At 42.5% G+C, this 16,557-nt stretch overlaps 2 protein-coding genes across 4 annotated transcripts; both read right to left on the bottom strand.

The window, feature by feature from the left end:
• Positions 1 to 1,933: 1,933 nt before the first annotated feature.
• Positions 1,934 to 5,788, bottom strand: LOC121627341 (ankyrin repeat domain-containing protein SOWAHC-like). The gene has a single exon (XM_041966197.1). The coding sequence runs from the start codon at positions 5,678 to 5,680 to the stop codon at positions 3,890 to 3,892; it is 1,791 nt and encodes a 596-aa protein (XP_041822131.1). The 5' UTR covers positions 5,681 to 5,788; the 3' UTR covers positions 1,934 to 3,889.
• Positions 5,789 to 8,013: 2,225 nt separating this feature from the next.
• Positions 8,014 to 14,668, bottom strand: cep70 (centrosomal protein 70). Of its 3 annotated transcripts, none has more exons than XM_041966284.1 (17): positions 14,584 to 14,668; positions 14,096 to 14,117; positions 13,595 to 13,694; positions 13,330 to 13,453; positions 12,272 to 12,452; positions 11,891 to 12,066; positions 11,467 to 11,526; positions 10,286 to 10,373; positions 10,118 to 10,206; positions 9,963 to 10,040; positions 9,763 to 9,850; positions 9,506 to 9,682; positions 9,274 to 9,426; positions 8,951 to 9,119; positions 8,721 to 8,829; positions 8,545 to 8,624; positions 8,014 to 8,320 (listed from the first exon to the last, which is right to left on the bottom strand). In XM_041966284.1, exons 2-17 carry the CDS (start codon positions 14,102 to 14,104, stop codon positions 8,259 to 8,261), a joined length of 1,743 nt encoding a protein of 580 aa, XP_041822218.1. In that variant the 5' UTR covers positions 14,105 to 14,117; positions 14,584 to 14,668; the 3' UTR covers positions 8,014 to 8,258. The 3 variants fall into 3 exon arrangements, with proteins under 3 accessions (XP_041822218.1, XP_041822220.1, XP_041822221.1); XM_041966286.1 differs by having other exon boundaries at positions 9,506 to 9,658; XM_041966287.1 differs by lacking the exon at positions 14,096 to 14,117 and having other exon boundaries at positions 14,584 to 14,634.
• Positions 14,669 to 16,557: the final 1,889 nt, after the last annotated feature.

Raw genomic sequence — 16,557 nt, 5'->3', positions numbered from 1 at the left:
TCCCATACATTTGCTTTGGGGTCGCCTAATCTGAATACTTTCCTGTAAGTGAGATTTGCTCAGGTCGGGTGTGTGACTGCAGCGATTAGTAAAAATATCCAGCATTAAGAGGAGCCTTCCACTGAGATGAGAGCAGCTCTCATCATCAGCAGCATCTCCGGCAGATTTGAGTGATCTTGAACAGAGTACGAGCTGTTGCTCTTTGGGGGCAAAGTGGAAGCATGGTGGGAGCGGTCTAAGTGGAGGTGTACACGAGCGTTTGCTTCAAATGTGAACATGCATCATCATATATCTCATCTATATTGCTGGCAGGCGATTCCATCCTCTCCATTCCCAAACCGTGGAGGTAGTCTCTGATAAACCCTGCTCTGTGGGGGCGAGCGTTGTCATTTTAGAGGATAGAGTTCGGTCCCAGACTGTGGAGATATGGGATTGCAACTGGTTGCAGAATCTCATCTCGATATCTCTCGCTGTCTAACGTTCCTCCACATGTTCAGGTTCCAGTGCCAACTGACCACTGCAGCAGGGCCCATGCTCACAGGTGCTATCTATCTATCTATCTATCTATCTATCTATCTATCTATCTATCTATCTATCTATCTATCTATCTATCTATCTATCTATCTATCTATCTATCTATCTATCTATCTATCTATCTATCTATCTATCTATCTATCTATCTATCTATCTATCTATCTATCTATCTATCTATCTATCTATCTATCTATCTATCTATCTATCTATCTATCTATCTATCTATCTATCTATCTATCTATCTATCTATCTATCTATCTATCTATCTATCTATCTATCTATCTATCTATCTATCTATCTATCTATCTATCTATCTATCTATCTATCTATCTATCTATCTATCTATCTATCTATCTATCTATCTATCTATCTATCTATCTATCTATCTATCTGATTTCTGAATGAAAAAGCTACAAACTGTTTACAGTTACATAAATCACATCAGATGAAGCCATTGAAATATTTTCATGGCTATTACAAAAGTTCCTAATTACTGTGTTGATACTCAGAATCTACTGATATAAAGTGTTAGCATTTTTTTATCCATATATTTTGCAAAAACTATTCTTAAGTCATGAGATCAACTCTGGCCTTCCATTCGTTTGTACGGTATGGACCGATCTTCCTGGAAACAATGCACTGCTTACAAAGGATAATCCACAGACTTCCATCGGGAAGTGTTTTCTACAGAACGGTGAAAATTAAGATCAGTGAAGTTCAAGCACGTGTAAGCTGACCTTCACACTGTTAAGCAACATGGCTGGCATGGAAAGCGACATGCTCCCGAGAAATGACCCTGACAAATTTCTTTCTAAATGGAGACAATTTTCCATCCTTTTAGTCTCTGTGCGGGCTAAGAAGTCATATCTTGCTCAGATCTGTTTTTGATCATGTGAAGGCTAGCGCAATCTTCTTGCCTGTGAGGGAATTTGGGAAACAGTGACAAGCATTAATTCAGCACAGTCTGCCTTTATGTGCGGCCGCTCCCTGTGGAAATTCCAATCTGTGATCCACCTCTGCGCCACGACAGCACGAGGAGAGATCCACGACTTCAAACCTCATTGTGTGATCTTCTTTATATTAGGGCTCTGAAACATTTTCCTTGTTACGGTCAACTAGCGCCCCACAGCGTGACGTATGTGTGGTGAGTCCAACCACGCAGACGCTGTACTTTGTCAGTTAGTTCATGCGGAAAGATTATCAAACAGTCTGTACTGAACACACTCAGTATGATCAGAAGTGTCACCCTGTCAGCTCCAGCTGAGTTTGGGAGAACTTTTGGCCATGTGGGGGAGACAGATTACAGCAGTGAGAACTGAAACTATCAATTTTCTTGGGTGGGAAAGTTCTTCCTTGACTTGCACTGAACAAAAGAGTCAACACAAGTGTATTTGTTGAGAGTATTATTTATTTAATCAGAATAAAAACATCACACACATCATTAAAATGACCTCCATAACCCAAGAAAATATTTTCTATTCTTTGAGCTGTTTAACAGTAAAGGCGTATGTCATTGAACAAATTATAATGTGCGAATAAAAAAAAATCTAAGAGCTGATTTTGATCAAATGTGCAAAGATATAATAAAAAAGACTGAAGGTGCCATTAAGTTAAAGAAAATCTTAGTTTAAAAAAAGTATGCTAAATTAATAAGACATGCATAGAAATGACGACAACAGAGAATGTGAAGCAGACTACCGGAAAGTAACATCAAACTGCATTTGTTCATTTGCAGCTGAAATAGAATGAGGTGCAGCCAGCAGACTCTGTCAGACAAGAACACTGAAAAGGTCAAGAGGTTTAAACCTGTGGTCACGCAGCAGATGGACTGGCTTCCATAATAACAGAGACACAGTCTTGGATTCCTCAAACGGAAACATGAGGCAACCGTACTCAAAAACTCATTTTACGCTGGTTCGGTTATGTTATTTTCCAGTCTGGAAATACATATATAACACAACTTGTAAAACATTGTACATTCTGCAACGCCTCTGTTAAGTAAACCATTTGTAAACTTCAGTTCTGTGCAGAGAATTCACCAAAAACATCCAGTTTCTTGGCTTTAGCCCTCTCCAGATGGCTTTTTCACCCTGAAATGTTGGTGGCGTGAGTCACGCTAACATTCTGGTCCTGGAAAGTATGAAAAGTAAAATTACACAAGACCAGAACTTCTCTTTTAAAGCCTATGGCCTGGCTTCACAGTACAACCTTGTGACACAGATATCTGCCTGCAGCAGCCTAGATTAGAGGCCAAAAGGTCAGGAGGCTTTAGTGTCAGCTGCGTATGGATAAAGGGAAGCAGGCTGACCTGCAGTCACATCACAAAGAATGTCAGCGTCTGCAGTGTGTAACATTTCATCTAGGCTATCTTTTTAAACTGATACATAATATAACTCCATGTGTATTTCTTGCAGATCATGAAGTGAAATATTAGTCATATACAGTACATCACCAGAAAGACCTTATTCTGTTGTTCCTGTGGTGAAAAAATATTCATAGCATTAACTAAACACAAAGAGGAAAATTTGACTAAATTGGTGCTAAATTGCATTTCATGAATTTTTGTGTGATGTGCTGGTGATCCTGCATGCAGAGCCAAATCAGAAGTCTCATATATCTTATCCCCCTGCAGCCTTATCCTGCAAATTATCAAGGTATGTTGTTATGCTTTGAATAAAAAGATTCGATTTCATGCCCTTTGCACTTAAAAGTGTTACTAATTTGAGTTGCATGAGCAGAGATTTCACACCTGATATAGACATCACTGATGCTCCTGAGGGTTCTGGGTATCGCTACCATTTTGCAGTACAAATCGATAAAACAAATATTACATCCTTGGATCCAAGTACACAATGCGCTCTGTGATAACAAATGTTTGCTGAGTAAAAGTCATTTTTCACCCTTTAACCACTCCAGGAGAAGGGACAACGGCTACATCTGATTGGATGAATATGATTATCTGATCCCACAAATTCATATGAATATAAAATTCACATGAAATTTTAAATTAGAGGTTTATTGGACGAGCTGCTCCACAGACATCAAAATTGTGTCTACACAGAGATTCAGAGATCCTCCATCGGATTAAGAATAAAGGTTTGCTGATTGTTTGCCATACAAGTTAGAAAATTTTGCAATATTGAATATCAACGAATATATTAGATTCATCTGAAAAAATGTCAAAAAAAATAAAATAAAGTCCACAAATATTGAACCCAAGTGTCATCTTGCTGTCATTTGTTCTTCTGGCCGAGTGTTTCTGTTTCGCTGCAATGTAAAACTTTTCCGTCACATTTCTGTGTTTTAACAGTCGACATCCTTAAACACCATGTCCTGTCCTGTGGAAGTACTGATCTCACCCGAAGAAATGTGTCTTGGGTCTGGACTTGAAGGACCCTCTCACAGACCTCTCCAGCTCCTCTGTGTCATGGAACGTCGTGCCATGGACGATCTGCGATGTCCTCATGCGGAGCCTCTCTAGTTTGGGCTTCATCCTGCTGAATGAAGACTTCCTCCTGACGGGTTTCTCTCTGGGTAGATAATCTCTGTCCACAGAGTCACAGTCACTGGGACTGAGAAGCCTGAGGGGCTTCAGGTTAGACTGGAGTACTTTGGAGAACCTCCAGCGACCTCTGTCCTTGTGGTCTGTGCTGTCTGAGCCCGAATGCTCGTACGCCCCTATGATGTCCCGCATGTCCACGCTCACATTGTCGGTGAGGTACTGGCAGGCCTTCCTCCCGCTGTAGTCTCTGATCTCAACATCCGCATTGTAGGCACCCACCAGGAGCTTCACCACCTCCATGTGGTTGTGCATGGCCGCTATGTGCAGCGGCGTGTAGCCGGTGTTGGACCGAACATCGACGCTGATGGCAACATTGTGCTGTTTGGCGAAGTTGATGATCAGTGCGAGCAGCTCAGGCTTGCCATGCTTGGCTGCCCAGTGCAGGCAGGTGAAACCGCTGACGAAGTCCTTCCTCAGGATGAGACTGGGCTCCGTGGTGAGGAGGCGGTACAGGCTGGCCCACTCCCCGTCCGAAGCACACATCATCCACTCATGTTCCAGCGGGTCCAGAGTGACGGAGGCCCTGTCGTCATCTGGGTTGGAGGAGACCAATGAAACTGAGTCACTGTCACTCCTGAACGACAGGCAAACGGAGTTGCGCAACACCATGCTGCGCCTCACCTGGGGGGAACTGTTCATCATGACCTCGATGAAGTGTTTGCGGCTGCCTCTCGGGGAGCTGCTTCCTTCGCTCCCAGACAAACTATGCGTGTCCAGCAGTCCTTCATCGTCCCCTTCCTCTGGCTGCAGGTGTCTGGTCCCGTGCTGGGATCCTTTTGAGCTCTGGCGCCGGGTCACCACATGAATCTGCTCTGCTTCCTTCAGGCCTTCACGTGAAACAGGCCCAGCCTCGGCCTGCCTGTCTCTGGGATTGAGTATGTCTACATTACCTGCCACACCAGTTTGTGCAGGCCCAGGCAAGGTGAACTGACTTCCCTCTGCAGGGAGAGGCGAAGCTTCAATCACTGCAATCTCTGGTATGTCAGGCGCTTTCCCCACCTGCTCCTTCTTGGACTCCCTCCTCTCTCTTCGGATGCTTCCTCTGTTGCCCATCTCACCTGAGCTGCTGTCCACTTCCTCAACTACACAGACAAACTCATGACACTCCGGCCTACTTTCGTCGTCTGTTTCGTCCAGTAAAATGGTTTCAGGAGAGACAACAGGCGGAACCTTCACCTGGCTGTCATTTCCGTAACCCGAGCCAGGTGTCTCACCGCCTGCTGCACGAGGCTGGGCTGCGTCATCACCGCTAACCTGACCGCAGTCTGACGCCGGGGCTCTCTTTTCATTTAAAACTTGTCTTTCTGTCCCACTCGTCTCGTTTCCGACACTCGGCTTACACTTGAACGAGCCGCGAAACTTTTTCTTCAGGCACACATATTTAACTCCGCACTCGGTTTTTACAAAAGCGACGTTGTCGACGTAGTTTTTAAACCTGTTGCGGACAGCCGTCTTCTTCTCGGGCTCCTCCGGGAACACGGTCTTGAACTGCTCAATTAAATCCGTGTTTTTCACTTTGCCCCCTTTCTCCTTCAGAAAGTCCAAAATCGCCTCTTGGCTGCAGTCGGCTGCCATCGTCAACATCAATACGACAACTTATTGTTTTAATGTGCACTGCTCTTAGCGGTGAGATAACGGTTAAAGAAGCAGAAAAACATGTAAACATGCTTTGCTGCCCTGTCGTCCCATCCACCGAATTACCCCTCGGTACAGAAATGAGTAAAGTAGAGCGGTTACCGATGCTAAGCAGGGACGAGTGACAGGTAGAGCTTTTCCCTGCGTTTTATTTCTAGCGGTCAGGCGTTCTCCGCCTCCTAGCAACCAAGGGCACACTAGCGGACCGTACCATTTAGTCTGTGGGGGGTTGCATGGTCCCAAATGCAATTTTAAGTTCTTTTAAAATCCGAAACATTTAATGATTATACATAATCTTAAATTAATTATATTTGACACACATTCTGACTTTTTTATGTTTAATGTGGTTCTTAGTGGCAATGGCAGTACCAACTTTCCATTGGTGCCGCTTGTTTGCGTGCAGAGCGCCGCCACTAGAATAAATCAACTAAGAATGAACGTGTAAATAATACTAAGAGCTCAGAAAAAAATGAGTGTCTTTGGTTATTGATTCACTTTGAGGAAACCGTGTGTGTACAGCTTGTTATGGAAAACCACGAACCGGTTGCTGTGTTGCATAAGAAGGACCGACAAGTCTGGAATAGTGCCGGCCTGAGTCAGCCAGGTGCTCCAAACTGCAGAGGTAGAGGTAGATGCATGCTCAAGCGTTATTTCATTTCAAGCGAAAGGATGTGTCAGATCATGTAAAGTCCCGAGTTTAATGGATTATGTAAGAGGTTAACAGTCTCCTTAAGGTGTATCACTTAGGCTGGATTTACTGTAAAGTGCCACACGTGGAGTTTTCCCACTGTTAAAGCTACACGTGACTTTTAATCTTCATATGTTTTATGGAAACCCCACAGTGTTCAAAATGTCGAAAAGACACTAGTAAAGTAAGATAAGTAAGATTAAAAAAAATGACTGGACATGTTAATTAATTTTGTTACTTGGTCAGTTTTATTTCATTGTATTGATTTTATTTAAAATTAGTTATTATTTATGATAACTGTATTTCATAATGCCACTTTTCATCTGTCTGTCAGTCCGTCCATTCCGTGATTGGCTGCTGCTCTGAGAAATTGACAGCTTTATTAAAAAGGTGTGAATAAAGGCAGGATGAAATAACTACTAAGTAATAATTACTAATAATGGCTTTTAAAAAATAGTACTGAATAACAAGACATTCCAGAGAATAAAAACATACTTTTTTGACGTAGAAATTTTAGCTCAAATAACAGATTGAGTTTATCCAAGTGAAATAAAAATATCTTAATAATATAACTTATCTGTATAAAGATTTCTTTCACTATAAAATTGTGGTGTGGAGTCGGTAAACCAATACTTGACTGCTGGACACAAAAATGACCAATTCTTGACAGGAAGTCATTAGATCACACGTGTGCCATTATAAAACAAAGCAGGCTTTAGTAAATGGTGCTTTGTGATGTGAAGTAAGCTTGATTTGTGATGCTGTAATGCCCTGATGAATGCTATTAAAACCTCATCACTTCACACAGCAGTTCATGCCGACTGCAGGCATGTTCATTGAACAGAGTTATGTTTCCTTCTACTGCCACAATATGTGATCTACAAGTGATTTCAGAAGGCAGTTTAACCCTATTTACAAAACAGATTTTCTCTATTCCAGGAGTGGCCTCCCTCCACTATTTTAATGTCTTTCTCTGATATTTCTGCTCATATCTCATTACAACGGAGGCAAATACAACTTTGTTTGTGGTGCTCACAGTATTTTAAGGTCCAACAGTAAGATTTAGTGGCATATATGTGATGAGGTTGCAGATTGCAACCAACTGCATACCCTGTGCCTCACCCTCCCCTATGGCGCCCTCTAGAGGACCTGCTTCCTCTGCAGATATTAAGGACTCATTCTAAGGTAATGAAAACATATTTCTTTTCAGGGGATTATACATCAATGAAAACATAACTAGAACATTATATTCAATTTCTGCCAATAGATCCCCCTTAATCCTGTACACTGGAGCTCAATGCAATGTGTCTTTCCACAAACAAAGCCTGGTTAGTTTGCCTAATTAACACACCTTGCTGTACCAAATCTTCTTTGGAACTACTCTCCACCAAAGAAATAGTCCCTATGAAGACTGCTCATGATGTACTGTTCTGAGAGTTTTTGTAGAAGAAAAACAATTTTATTTCGATGTTTGTTGTTTGCAGAAAAATAGTCCAAAAGGCCTTTTTATCAGCAGGCATATAGACACGTGACTGCAGGGGCAGGCTGTAAATCATTAAATGAATGATGGTTAAATACCAACTAGCTGCTTCATTTTCAGGGTCCTGGTATCTTTCATGCTGGTTCACCGTCACTGCTTCCTGGTGTGCCTGTGCTAATGAGGTTATACCTACTGTAGATCTTAAGTGTGTCAGTGAATGCAACATAAAACATCTGTCAACAGACGGGGGATGATCCCCGTGAATCATTCATCAGATATTCAGTTTTTATTAAAAACAACAATCACTCCACAATCCTGACGCTGAATAAAACACAGCACTGTTCAGTCAAAGCAACGTGTCATTGTGCCGTTTGTTTCAAAGACTTCAGAGCTGGAAGGATGTCGTCCAGTTGACTCACCCCTGAAAGAAGCCGACACCCAGAAATGTTAACTAAGTTGTGATGCTAGAAAATGAATACCAAATGAGATAAATGTTCATCTGATCTTCAACATGCTGCCTAAAGTTCTCTTTTGCAGTCACCTGTGGTGCTCTGATATAGATCTGCTGAAATGCAAACAGGTCAAATCAAGTCAAACAAGGAGAAAGGCCCAGCTGCCATGGTGTGTGTATCGTGTCTTATTTACCGAGAGTCTGTAAAATGTCCACGATGAGTGCGTGGAACGCAGGGAAGAACTCCTCATGCTGCTTCACTTTGACGATGATGCTGCAGAGTAAAACGAATAAATCAATAAATCACCTGCTGCGCCCGGCCTTGAGTCTCATGTCCCAAACAAAGTGTGTGTGTTCTGTCTGTGTCAACCTGTCAATTTCAGCATCTCCCAGCAGATTATGGAGTCCGGCAATGTGTTCAGTGGAGGAAACCAGTCTGGCCACGTGGTTCACCACCTCAGCAGGAGGAGCCCTGCCGTCTGACACAAAACCGCAAGCGTCCACAGAACGTTTTTAGCCCTTTGCCATTTAATTCCTACTCTACAAATATCCAAAACTGACTAAAGGACACATGAAGCTTGGATTCCGGCTCAAGCGTACCTAGCTCCAGAGCTTCTCGGAGGTTCCTCATGGCGTTGGTCATCTCTCCCAGCCTGGTGTAGACCTCGTTCATACGTGGGTACACGCCGCTGAGGGAGGTCACGTCGAACAGCTTCTGGAAGTGAGACACCATGGCGGCCAGGGTGTATCGAGTGGGACTCCTGAGCACCTGCGCCGCCACAAAACACGCTTTAAATAAGCTGGCGCCGCTGGAGTTCACTTGTCCTGCATCTGTCAGCCTCTGATCTGCTACAATCAACGCACCATGGAGTGTGCTTTGCACTATCTTAGGCAAGTAGTACAACAGCTAGGAGGTGTTCTACCTTGTCGTCATCAGTCGAGGTGTTTTCCAGCATGGTGTCCACCAGCAACATCATGTCCTCCACCTTCACTGCTTCTGCAGCATCATGGCCACCATCACTGTTCTGCCAGGGCATCAGTCTGGCAGTCAGTTTATTTAAACCCCTTTGCAGATCCTATCAGCATACAAATGCAAGACTTTTAGTCAGTTAGAAAAGTAAATGATACTAAAGCCTGTGAGCAGGTGGTGTTTACCTGTAGCAGGTGGAGCTGCTGAGCCCAAATCTCCAGTGTGGGGAGGAGGGACTGAAACCCGGCCCACTCCGAGGCAACAGAGGAGGGTTTCTGTCGGCGCAGTCGAAACGGAGCTTTGGGATTCGTCACAACGGCGCTGATTTCATTCAACAGCTGGAGCTCAGGAGAAGAAAACTCCTGTAAGTTATGTTTGGTTGAGAAAGTAGACTTAGAAAACAACAAAGACTTGACCTTGAGGAATCACACGACGTGCTTACATGGTTGTAGTGGGCGCACAGACTGGCTTCTCTGGTTAGGTCACTGATGTTCTCGCTGATCTCAGCCGTGTCGTCTGCTTTGGGCAACCTGCAGATCAGATCAGATCAATACGTGGATGCTAACGACAGAACACTGCTTTGCTTTTAGCTAGAGAGGATTTGGCTGCGAGTGCTCTCATCACACCTTCACTAATTCCTACCTTGTGTTGTTGCTCTTGTTGGACGCCTCCAAACGGCGGAGCTTGTGCTTGTAGAACTTCACGTCTCTGAGCGTCGGCCTGCGCAGGGGAACACAGTCAGCGTGAGCGCTCATATGACAGCGCGTGCATTCGTTTGAAGCCGGACCGACACACACCTGGTCTCCAGCTCTTGCTTCAGGCGCTCGACCTCCCTCTTCAGCTCCTCTATCTGACTTTTGCTCCCCTTCTGCTGGTCCTGGTACGCCTTGAAAGAAATGCGAGAGCGTTACCTGCCGCTTTCGGGAGAGAACGGCGTGAAAATGAATAAACGCTTGTCCCCTTACCCTCAGAATGGTTTTGAAGGATGGAGTAACATTGCTGGATGTCTTCTTGATTCTTACTTGAGATCCCTCTGGTTCTCCTCTGGCAGATCTGGGGTCAAACTGAGCGGCTTAGTAGAAGCAGAAGCAGAGCTGACTGTAGGGTTTGATCTATGTGGTTTATGAAAGACGACACCAATGCAGCCATTTCTTGAACTTACATTTTGTACCTTTAATTTAAGTAGCATTCCGCAATTTGGGGTGATATCTAGAGTATGTCTGTACATCCAGCATCTCCATAAGAGTCTGATTTACATGAATCTTTTCATCTTGCTCAGCAGCTCCAACCCTTTTTGCAGCAACATCTACTTGTTAACTCGTCACAGAGCGCAGGCCTGTGACTTGTTGATTTTCTAGTCTAAGAAATAGTCTATTTTTAGAGCCTTGATGAGGTAAAACTATGCTACTTCAAGAGCGTAATTGTGAAAATCAGAAAAACAAACGTACTTTCAAACAGAAGATTGTTTTTTTTTCCTCATTTTCTAGCCCAGTAAGAAACTTGTAACCCCCTAGATGTATCCCTCAACCCCTGGGGTCTTATCGCCAAGGCTGGGAATCACTACTCTAGCATACTAGTAGCTGATAGATCAAGGATTGCAATTTGCAGTGTGTTGCTACTCGGCACCCCTCATCCACGCATGAAGACCACATCTATAGTGCATTACGTGGGAATAGTGATTAATAATGCATTCATGCTTTATGACTACACTCATGAACACACAATGCTTTCAGATGCACTGCAATCAACAGTTTGAAACATTATGGATGCAACTCTATACAATGAATCATAACTTGTTTCATTGTTTGACTGATGGGGCTTATAATATTATGACTACCTTTACACACACCTTAGCAATCAACTGTTGTAAAGACTCTTGGTAAGCTATAATAGTCCCTGCAGCATCATGAGTTATGTGTTCAGTAAAGTGAAGAACATATTGATTGACCTATCATGACATTTCATTGTTGGTAAGTAAGTAAAGTGCATTTAAAAGAATCTATGCTGCATCATAAGTGATTGTTATGCAAGATGCCAAAATGCAGAGAATTACAGGTACGATTTCTCTGCTTTCGGAATAAACAAGACACACGATACGCTGTATATACACTGCATTATTAGTTGAATTTTTGGAGGCATGTGTTACCTGAGCTCATCCAGCAGCTGAGTCATCTTACCCTCGTAGAAGTCAATCACATCCAACACCCTGCAGACACGAGAACCAGGAGAGAAACCCACTCACCACACAGCATTTTCTGTTTGAGGAAGTCCCCAAGATACAGTTTAAAGCTATATCTTGTGGACTGGAAGCTAGTAAATAGACCTTAACATATAATTTTTGCTTTTTTTGTCAATCAAATCAGTGAAATTGATTACGGATCACTCAGCAGTTTGCCCTCATGTTACAGTCTTTCAAACGGCTCAGCCTCATGTTTCATGCTGTCATCGCCTAATGGAAGCTACATTTTCAACACTAACAAATAATCAATATCTTTAATAAAATGATTAATGACCAACATGTCTATTAATCATGTGAAAAAGACTGAAGGAGGTCAGTCAGTCTTCCTTACTGCTGGTCTGCCGGGGAGTTCTGCTGGCTGACTTTCTTGCAGATGTGCTGGAAAGTGTGACTCTGTCGAGCCAATCGTCGCTCCTCTTCTTTGATGGTGAAGTAAATTTTCCTCTGAAGCTGAGCTGCTTCCTCCCTCTGTTTGGACAGCTTCTGCTCCAGAACCTCACACAATTTCTGCAAAAGATTTTTTTGTCTCTCTCTCAGAAAACGATATTTCTTGCCTGAAGCTGACGACGGACAACATTCTCTATTTATTAGCCTATTTTTGTACCAAACATTCAGTATCTGTCTGAAAAACATTTTTTTGGACCCACATAATTCATTTAAACTTGTGTGCATCTCAGCCTGTGGTGGCTTCCTGTGAAAGCTGCTGACATACCTGGGCTTCTTGCTTCTCCTGCTGCAGCCGCTGCGTGTGGCTGTGCTGTTGGACAGCCTTGCCGAGGTAGCGGTCCTCCAGGTCCTGGAGTCTGGTCTTCACCGCGTCCAGCAGCCCCTCCAGCTCTGTGGCCCTCTGAGACTTCTGAGCCGCCTGTCTCATTTGCTCATGAGCCTCCTCTCTAAAGACACGCACACAGAAAAGGCCCATTCTCACAATGCAGCAAGCGCATTCTCCTCACAGGGTGGAGGGGACTGGAATCCCAGCGTTATGGGATGATGAGCAGCTGAGATCCAGTGCAGACCAATGCTGTGCTCAGCGCACAGCAAAGGGAAAATGATTTCAGCCTGTTCTGATGGCTCTAATGACACAGAGAACTACTTACTGATGTAAGAATGAATTACATTTCAATTACTTTCAAATACTATTTCAATACTAACTTCATTTTTATAGCACTTATCTGAACAAGGCTAGAAAATGCTTCCCAAAATAATAAATAAATAGAAGAAATGGAGCATAATGTACCCTCAGGCAAGGAATTCCAGAGCCGAGGGGGCCTGATGGCAAAAGCCCAGTGATCTCGGTGATACTCATCCGATAGATCAGATTAGATGACAGGAGGGCAGGTGGTCGACACACACTGCAGATACATTATTCAATGGATGCGGACGTGTAACACCCACAGTAACACACACTGCAGGCATGCCAGACTCTCGGCTGTTCTTCCACTGTTTTAATCCAGTCTGAATGAGTCTACTACGCACTCCAGGACTCTTCTGTAGTGGATTTCTTTTGGTCCAGCTGTGTGAGTCACCATCTTGGATGGTCAAAATGCCAATGAGCTCACAAGAACCCCTGATGTTTACTGTTGTTTAACTGGAGTAACTTGTAAAGTCTTCCAAGCTTGGCCAGCTATTTGTTCTGTTACTTCATTTAACTGTTTTATGCTTCTTAGGCCCTATTCAAATAAATAAAAAACAGTAATAATAATAACAATATAGGTTCTAAATTTCTAGATTTCTAAAGGGAATGACCAACGACGTCATTGTTTGACTTACTTGAGTTGGTTATTGGACTTGATGAGCTCCTGGATGAGGGCCTGTCTTCTTTCTGAGTCTGTGAGCATCGTCTTTAAAGTCATCCTAATCTCACCAGCCGACTTCTTGTCCAGCAGAACCAAATCTAAGGACACATGTAAGCATTTGCACTCGTTCTCAAATACTACTACAAATAGTACTTTTACTACTACTGAGGCTAAAATGCTACCAATGGCACTAGAAGTTACTTTAATTTTGACACAAAACTGAAACCACTGACTCTTACCAGAGAGGTTCTTGTTCTCCACAGGATCTGCAAAATGCATGGTCTTAAAACCATGATGCTGCAGAAGTTTGTTCACGTCATCCCATTCCACCTGCTCCTGCTGCAACACAGGCAGAATTGAAATCAAATGAGGAAAGCACAGGAAGGAAAGAAGCATCACAGAGCAACATGAAGCTGTAGAAGAAATCAAAATTCTACCAGAAACTGCCTGTAGGTCCACAGATAAACATATGTCTTATTTCCTGATTGTAAAAAAGTAGCTGTCCTGCTGTCCATTCTCAAAAGAGCACCACTCTAATCATTGCAGGACTTGTGCGTCTTTCTAGAAGCCACTGGTGATTAGGTTTCTGCAGGTCCTGCAGCCGAGAGGAGCTGCCATCTCTGCACCACAACAATGAATGAAAGCCGATCCACTCCCCCCATCATCTGTCTGACACCCACCCCGCCACACACAAGCCTCAATAGCCTCGGATGAGCATTATTTTGTTTAGGTTGACTCACCTCTTCCATCGCTACACTCCCCCTGCAGGAGATAAAACAATATGTGCGGCGTTAGTGTTCAGAGCTGCACGAAGATCCGATTAATTTAAACTACGTTTCTCCTGGACGCGGAAGTTAAAATCTGCCAATTTAAACCTGCTGAGCTGCTCATAACAACATTCAAGTACAAATTAGGAAAATCATACACTTTACGAATGTCGAGGTTATTTTGGTAAAATCGGCAAACAAAGAGCGAACCAAGCGACTTTTAATCAAAATAATAACAGACTGACACATTTTGAATGAAGTTGTCATCAAGCGCTCGAAATTAACAGAAATCGCAGGAACTAGCAAGATTCATATGCAACTTTTAATGAAACGGTCAACTCGCACAACGTTAGCTAAGTTGACACAATACTTCAGTATATTTGCTTCCAAGTCAGCATAATTAACTTAAAAGCTGCGTCAGATTCTGTAGCTAAAAATGCATCACAGACACTTCGTATTACCTGTGTTTTGTTACTGCTAGTGGACTTATAAAGTGAGAGATATGGCGTATAGCAAATGCTTTAACTGGCGTTACTAGTAGCCTACTTTGAATTTAGCAACTTCTTCTTCTTCGACGTCTTCTTCTTCTTCTTCGCGTTTTCATCGCAGCTGGCAACTAGTTTATACACGCATTGCCGCCACCTACAGGCCTGGAGTGTAGGGTGTCGATTGGTGATGCAGTTCTTTTATAAATCAAACAAGTGTTTTTTTCTTCCAACATCTGGTGTGTTTGCAACATGGTTTCTGACGCAAACCAGTAACCAGAGGGTCAAATTTAACCCTAAACTGAAAATATCCACTTTACAAGATCAAAATCAAGAGGACCATGTTCCATTCTCTTCAACACTACATTTATCTACTTCATGTTCATCATATGTTATTCTCTCTCTTCAGTCCTTAAGACTGAGAATTCTGAGATGCTTCACTTGTCTGTCTGAGAGTTTCTTCTTTCTACCTCTCACCTTTCGGTTCTGGTGTGAATTGTTGGCATCATGGCGGTCTAAAGTGCACTTTACAGTGCTTGGACTGCATCTTGCCGGTAACTCCAGTCAGCATCAAAAAGGGCCTTTATACGAACTATGCCAAGTGTTCTAATTATTTTAGCCACCACTGCATTTAGAGGAAATGTGTCAATATCCAGACACCTGTATCATGCTTTGGACAATTAAGGGACATTTCAGACATTAACCTAATTATACAACAAAACCAAACATCTGTGTTGCCATAGAGCATTGCTGCTGTGTGATTTGACAGTAAACGTAAATCTTTGTAAACAGCTCAAAGAAAGACCCAGAATTGCGTGACATGTCTGAAAACCACATGTGCCAATATATGACTGTTCTGTACATGTGATTGAAAATATGTTTGACTTCATAGTGTTCAATCACATGTAAGGCTAAAAGCGCAATATGAGGTCTAAAAACTCTGTAAACATGCAGCCTATAAACTACCCACAATCCTACTGTTTTGCACTAATGTTATTTATGCCAACATGTGCTCATATCCTTTATATGTTTTGTAATAATACATATTTTTACTGTTTTGTACTGTGCAATAGTAATAACACTGTATTTATTATCCGATTGTCTGAAGGCAACATATGTACATATACATAGCTGATTTTCTATTTTTTATTTTATACCTTTTTTTTAATTGACTCTTTTGGTCTTCCTATGTTTATCTTTTATTGTTTGCTGCATAGCAATTTAATAACCTCAGCATGGGATTAATAAAGTTTTATCCTATCTTGTGTATGTAATATATGCAATGTATGACATCTAAAATGTTCAAAATTCAATGGTAAGGTAAAATGTAGAGGAGAATGCGAATTAATCATGCATCCGTCTTTACTTTTATGTTCATACTTGTGTTTGACATTTCTTTTTGCTCTATTGTTTGTGCCACATGGGTTGTTCATAGACTGCTGCTGTCACATTCAAATTTTACATAAAGTATCTATCCATCTGTCTACAGGTAGCACATTAAACCTCCCTCACCTCCACTGCAATACTGACAGAAAAGCACATTAATTTTGGATTGAAAAAGTATGCACTCAGTGAAAATCAATGTTTCCTCTCTGTGTATTAATAAGGCCGACAGCAGGTCCCAGGAACACTCTTGCTGCACCAAACATGATTAACCACAAGATGGCAGTAATGTCTCAGCACTTCTTCACAGTGCAACACTCCTTCAAAAAAATATCAAATGTGTTGAAATGACTGACTAGTCTGAAATGAGGAAATACAGATAACACCAAGTTCCAACACAGACAATTACAAAAAGAAGGAAAAACAGATAAACAGAGAGATTAAAGGTGCCGCATCCTGAGGCTGCAGGAACGCATGCAGTGTCGAAATAATAATATCAGATGACATCAAGCAGTCACCCCAGGGCTCCAACACCAATTAGACACCCATATTTTAAACAAAAGAGAC

Source organism: Chelmon rostratus, chromosome 24, assembly GCF_017976325.1.
Source record: "Chelmon rostratus isolate fCheRos1 chromosome 24, fCheRos1.pri, whole genome shotgun sequence".
Classification (NCBI taxonomy): Eukaryota; Metazoa; Chordata; class Actinopteri; order Chaetodontiformes; family Chaetodontidae; genus Chelmon; species Chelmon rostratus.
The sequence above is the reverse complement of the archived record's forward strand: the minus strand, read 5'-3'. Positions and strand labels throughout refer to the sequence as shown.